General features: G+C 39.8%; 1 protein-coding gene across 1 annotated transcript; it reads left to right on the top strand.

Moving 5' to 3' along the window:
- Positions 1-3,031: 3,031 nt before the first annotated feature.
- On the top strand, positions 3,032-5,298 carry LOC149567263 (homeobox-leucine zipper protein HAT4-like). The gene is made up of 4 exons (XM_089820434.1): positions 3,032-3,596; positions 3,730-4,022; positions 4,352-4,431; positions 4,768-5,298. Exons 1-4 carry the CDS (start codon positions 3,362-3,364, stop codon positions 5,063-5,065), a joined length of 906 nt encoding a protein of 301 aa, XP_089676560.1. The 5' UTR covers positions 3,032-3,361; the 3' UTR covers positions 5,066-5,298.
- Positions 5,299-5,552: the final 254 nt, after the last annotated feature.

Raw genomic sequence — 5,552 nt, 5'->3', positions numbered from 1 at the left:
GGGTCGGGTAGGACGGGTGAGACGGGTCCCAGCCGTGGCGGGCCCCACGCAAAGGGAGGGAGGGCGGCGGTGGGGCCGGGTTTAAGGAATAAGAGAAGGCAAGGGCGCAGGGGGCGACATGTTTTTGACCGTGGGTCCGGCGGTGACTTGTAGCAATAGAAAATAGCAGCCAATGATTGTAGGCACGGAGGTGTTCCCAGTGGAGGGGGCAGAGCGGCGTGCCTCGTGCAGGCGTCATCATTGCTGCTGCGTCCTGTCACCATCCACGCAGACTGTCGGTGAACGGTTAGACGAAACAGAATTGGTCCATGTGACAATACCTCCTCCATATCGCTCCTCCGCCCACGTGGCCCTCACATTTTATTGTCGCCTGCACGTACGTTCATTATTAACTTATAACGCTCCCGAGCCGGTCGCAAGGCGACCGGGAACCGGCCGTTCCCGGTGGACTCACCCACCCAACCCTAAGGGGTTTTAAGGGACTTCGTATATGTAATCATCATTCAGTCTCGTGACTTTGTCAGAGATATTTACCTTGAGGAAATCTGGGAGTTAGTAGTGTGCGCAGTCGAGGTGGATTACGCGAAGATCGTGAGGAGTAAATGGTAATTTATTTATTTATGGGTAGGTGGGTGAAACGTAAAATAGGGGTGGGGTTAATAAAAGATATCACACGATGGTTGTGGATGAAGATTACAACTAGTCATCGTCATCCCATTCCTTTGGGGGCATATCCTCAATTGTGTCGCCCACGGTAGGCAGTCTGTTCCCTGTCTATTCATAACACTTTCATTTATTGCATTTTAAAAATGGGTTGGGCGCTGCCTATAACTTGACGCCCACCTCTCCCTGTCGGCCCACATTTAGATAGTAGTTAGAATGGGTGTGGAGAGCTTGTGGGAAGGGAACTCTTTATGTTCCCAATGCCCATAGAAGTTAAGAGGGTGGGGTTGGGAGTTTTTTAATATTTAGTAATAATTTTTTTTGGGATAGGAATGAGGTCTCCCCTTTCAAGTTCATGTGGTACTAAGAGGCATCTCTCTGATTTAGTTTAGCGTCCTCTAAGCTAAGGTGAGACTATTTGAGAAAGTATTCTAAATCCGACCATCTTACAAATAGTAGTTAAGAGGGTGGTGTTGGGAGTTTAGTTCGATTAGAAATAGTTTTTTTGAGTAGTTATGAAGTCCTCTCTCTCATATCCATGTTGTACTAGAGGGTACTTGTGCGAACTCAAGCGAGACTATTCATCTGCAAGTCATCACACCACTTTAATATGGAAATAGATTCGAATCGAAGACCTTGAGGAACTACCCACAACCTCAAGCGAACTCTACTACCCCACATATTACAAATTATAAAGAATTAACTGATGCAGGGGGAATCGGTTTCGTGTAGGCTTTGAAAATAGATTGTTAAGATTCAAGAAGTGGTTTTTTATTAATTAAATTGGATATAAAAATGAAAAGTTGTACTTTACTAGACAAATATAATCACTGGGGATAATAATATATTTTTCTACTAGTCATAAAGTTCATTATTTTCAACCACATGAGGTTGGTGGAAAAGTTACATACCACTGACAATGGTTTAACTCATGAATCCTTTTTGGGAAACCTTTACAAGTAATTGGGATGAGTTTTCATGTCTTCCAAATCTTTAATGGCGAAAGGTCATTTGTGGGGAATGTTGGTTGTGGTAGGACAATATGAATGCAAATGTTATGGATATCAATAAATGAACTTCATGATAAATATTAATAGAAAGATTTTTTGATAGTGTAGAAGATTTGAACTTTGTACCATTTAGGTGTCTACAAACATGACTTTTGTCAAAGTCAAGTCCTTTTGGACAATTTTATCTAGAAGTATGGAAATTACAAAATTCACCAAAATGAATCAAAACAAAATATCTTCCTTTAAATTAATAGATGTTTGTACTAAAATTAAACCTAAAGATAAAAAGAGATAAAATTAGAGTAAAATATTGTAATTAATCTTTTAATGAAGGTTTAGTTCTAACATTCTAATAATAATAATGATCCTAACTAATGATTTGGAAAATGTCCTTTAAAGGATATTCTTAAAAAATGAGTGTATGGATTGATAAGATGATGATGTTTGTATCCAAGAAGGCATGAATATGACATATTAGACATTGACTAATTCTAGTAGTGAAGTGGGGTGTCCTCCATATAGGAAATCTTAAATTCCACTCTCACCTATATATGTGGCTTGGCCCACTTTGCACTCAAAAGAAAAACAAATTAAAATTGACTAATGTATCAGATTGAATGTCAATACTATACATTTATGTCATCCATAAAAATGATGTAAAATAAAAATACTTTTATATTTAATTAATACAACAATAATATTAAATAGAAAAAATACATTTGAAATTGTGTGTGTGTGAGAGAGAGAAAGAGAGGGGACCATATCTCCCATTCAAAGGGAATGGATGTCAACTTTGCATTTCAGGTGTTGTTCATACATTTCATTAAGTAAGAAAGTGAGGTTATAATAGATAACCACACCTTTTATGATAGTTTGTTTCCACAAGAAAGTGAGGTCAAATTGGTGACCACATCTCGTACACCTTTTTGTGACATTACATTTAAATGTAACAGAGTAAAGTTACAATATGTGACCACATCTTTGATCTCAAAAGAAAAATCTCAACTCAATACTTTGGATATTTGAACTTTAAGAAAATTTCATTAGAACATCTCACATATTAAAAAAAACCCATTGCCTATCCATCACACTCCCATATAAAAATACATAATTTGTATTAAAAAAATAAATTAAAAAATCATATATTTCCACACAATTTTTTCAAATTAATACATTGGCCATAGGAAAATCTAATATTTATTTATTTTCATTTTGTTAGAAAACCGGCTATATACCGTCAAAACCGGTCAAATAGCCAATAAATTACGCCTGTCAAAGTAAAATACAAAGGTGAAGTGTGCAGCGTGCAGCTTGAACTCATTTATTATAAATAATGATTACTAATAGTTTATTAACCTGATTTCCAGCGAAGTGGTCAGTAGTCAAAGTTGCGAGTGCAGGTGTAGGGCGCGAGGTAATCGGGGAAGGCCGTCGTTATATTCCCAACTGCTGCAAACTCTCATCCATTCCCTTCCACTATCGTTCTTGTTTCATACCTTACTCGTCTGAGGATTCGATAGCGGGATCTCATCTTTTCTTCTGCCGCCTGCCGTCTCGCTCCGGCTCTGGCCTATTCTTCTACTCCCCTTGCGGCCCAGGAATCTTCACTGGCCGTTCACGAGAATCGCCGGAAACTTTGTATTGTTGCGCCAGCCCAGACTCCATTAAATATCTCCTCTTCCTCTTCCATGGCTGAGCTTCCTTACTGGGCGAAGACGAGGCCAGCCTCCATGGATAGCTATGGTGCCGAGCTACAGCTCGGAATTTGCAGTGTCGAAGAAGATTTAGAAGCGCGATCATTGCACAAGGAAATGAGCAGAGGCGAGGGGCCTGGTGTGCCGTTGGATCTGCTCTCTTTGGCCCCTGCAAACCCTGGCTCTGCGCCCTTGAGTGGCACCGTCTTCTCCTGGATGAAATCCTCTGGTGTGTTTTTGCGTTTCTGTTTCGTTTGTTTAGGGTTATTCAGTGAAATCGTCTGGTTATTTAGTGAAATTATCTGGTTATTTAGAGAAATTGTCAGGTTTTCTGAGTGGTTTTTTTTTATGGTGCGGTATAGGGAGGAAGGAGAGGCAGGGCATCGATATGAACCAGATGCCCTCGCCTTCGGCAGGCGACTGCGAATATGATGAAGAGGCCGCCGTGTCTTCTCCTAATAGCACCGTTTCGTCCTTTCACATGGAAGAGGGCGGGCTTTGTTGCAGTGGCAACAACAAAAGGGAGAGCGACAGGGCGTCCTGGAGAGGGAGCGATGAAGAGGAAGGAGACAATAGCAGGAAGAAACTCCGCCTTTCCAAAGATCAGTCGGCTCTCCTAGAAGAAAGCTTTAAAAAGCACAACACACTCAATCCGGTAAATATTTGCTCAAATCTTTCCAACAAGTGCTCAAATTCTTTAAATTTGTGCTCGAATCCTTCGAGTGTTCAAATCCTTAAAATAACTGCTCAAATTCTTTCTATAATTGCTCAAAACCTTTAAATAAGTGCTCAAATCCTTTTAAGTAGATGTTCAAAAATTCTAATTAATTGCTCAAATTCTTGAGGTAATTGCTCAAATCCTGCTCAAACTCTTTAAATAAGTGCTCAAATCGTTTAAATAACTGCTCAAATCTGTTAAATATAGCAAGATTTTCTGTTTCTTCCTCTTCTCTTCAGCTCACCGAATCGAAATTTATGGCGCAGAAGCAAAAAATTGCCCTGGCAAAGCAGCTCAACCTTCGTCCACGGCAGGTTGAAGTCTGGTTCCAGAACAGAAGAGCAAGGTTTGTTTAGCACAACTTTTTCTTTACATATTTATTTACTTAACCGCACAATTCCAGAAGATTTACAAGTTTCACAAAACTTTAGCTTTAAATATTTATTAACTTCTTACCGCCCAACTCCATAACATTTGCACAACCGGAAATCATAACAAACAGTAATCACAACAAACGGTCCATTTTAACAGAATCCAGTTTGTTGTGGTAACCGTCTGGTATAATTTTCCCTTAAAGCTACCAACTGCTTACAGATGGCGTGATTGCAAAGATGTTACGGGTAAATAATTTGTGATTACGAATAATTTATGGCTAAAAAAATAATTTGTGATTATATTGCAGGACAAAGTTGAAGCAGACAGAAGTGGACTGCGAATTTCTGAAGCGGTGCTGTGAAAATCTGACGGAAGAGAACAGGCGGCTGCAGAAGGAAGTGCATGAGCTGCGAGCTCTGAAGGTTTCAACTCCATTGTACATGCAACTTCCAGCAGCAACCCTCACCATGTGTCCCTCCTGCGAAAGAGTTGCTACAGCCACCACGCACAGATCGCCATGGCAGCCCATGCCCGTCGCTTCTGCTCGTCCTGTTTCCCCTCACGTCAGATCTTTAACAATGTGCAGAACAAATGCACAGTCTTAGGAAAAGGAAATTCTCTTAATGTGTACTTCAATCCGCCATGATAATTAGCTGAGAAAACTCAAAGATGACAATTAACATCGTCTACATAGAAATCTTACACTCGCAACGGAATAGGAAAAACCTTGATTCCCTTGTAATTTTGGGACAATGGTATACATGAAGGATCTTAAACAAGCAAGTCTATGTATCATAATTTTCTGAGAAAGCTTGAAAATCTCCCAATCTTCACATGATTTGGTACTTTCAATGTCTGAACAAACCGCCCTTAATCTTTTATCCTCATGAACGACTGGTAACCAGCACGGTAGCTAATCTCGAAAAGGATAAACACGTGATATGGTATAATTATGAATATTAAAAAAATCAACTACACTCATGTATATTTATATCGTTTTGCACCCTACTTTTTCTTTGTTGGGTTTGGAGAGGTTTTTTTTTTTTTGGGATTTGCGTTCTAAGTGCACAAGTGTCATTCAGGATTTTGTGG

The sequence above is a fragment of the Cupressus sempervirens genome, chromosome 3 (assembly GCF_028749045.1).
Source record: "Cupressus sempervirens isolate cs-2001-9-10 chromosome 3, ASM2874904v1, whole genome shotgun sequence".
NCBI lineage: Eukaryota > Viridiplantae > Streptophyta > Pinopsida > Cupressales > Cupressaceae > Cupressus > Cupressus sempervirens.
The sequence above is the reverse complement of the archived record's forward strand: the minus strand, read 5'-3'. Positions and strand labels throughout refer to the sequence as shown.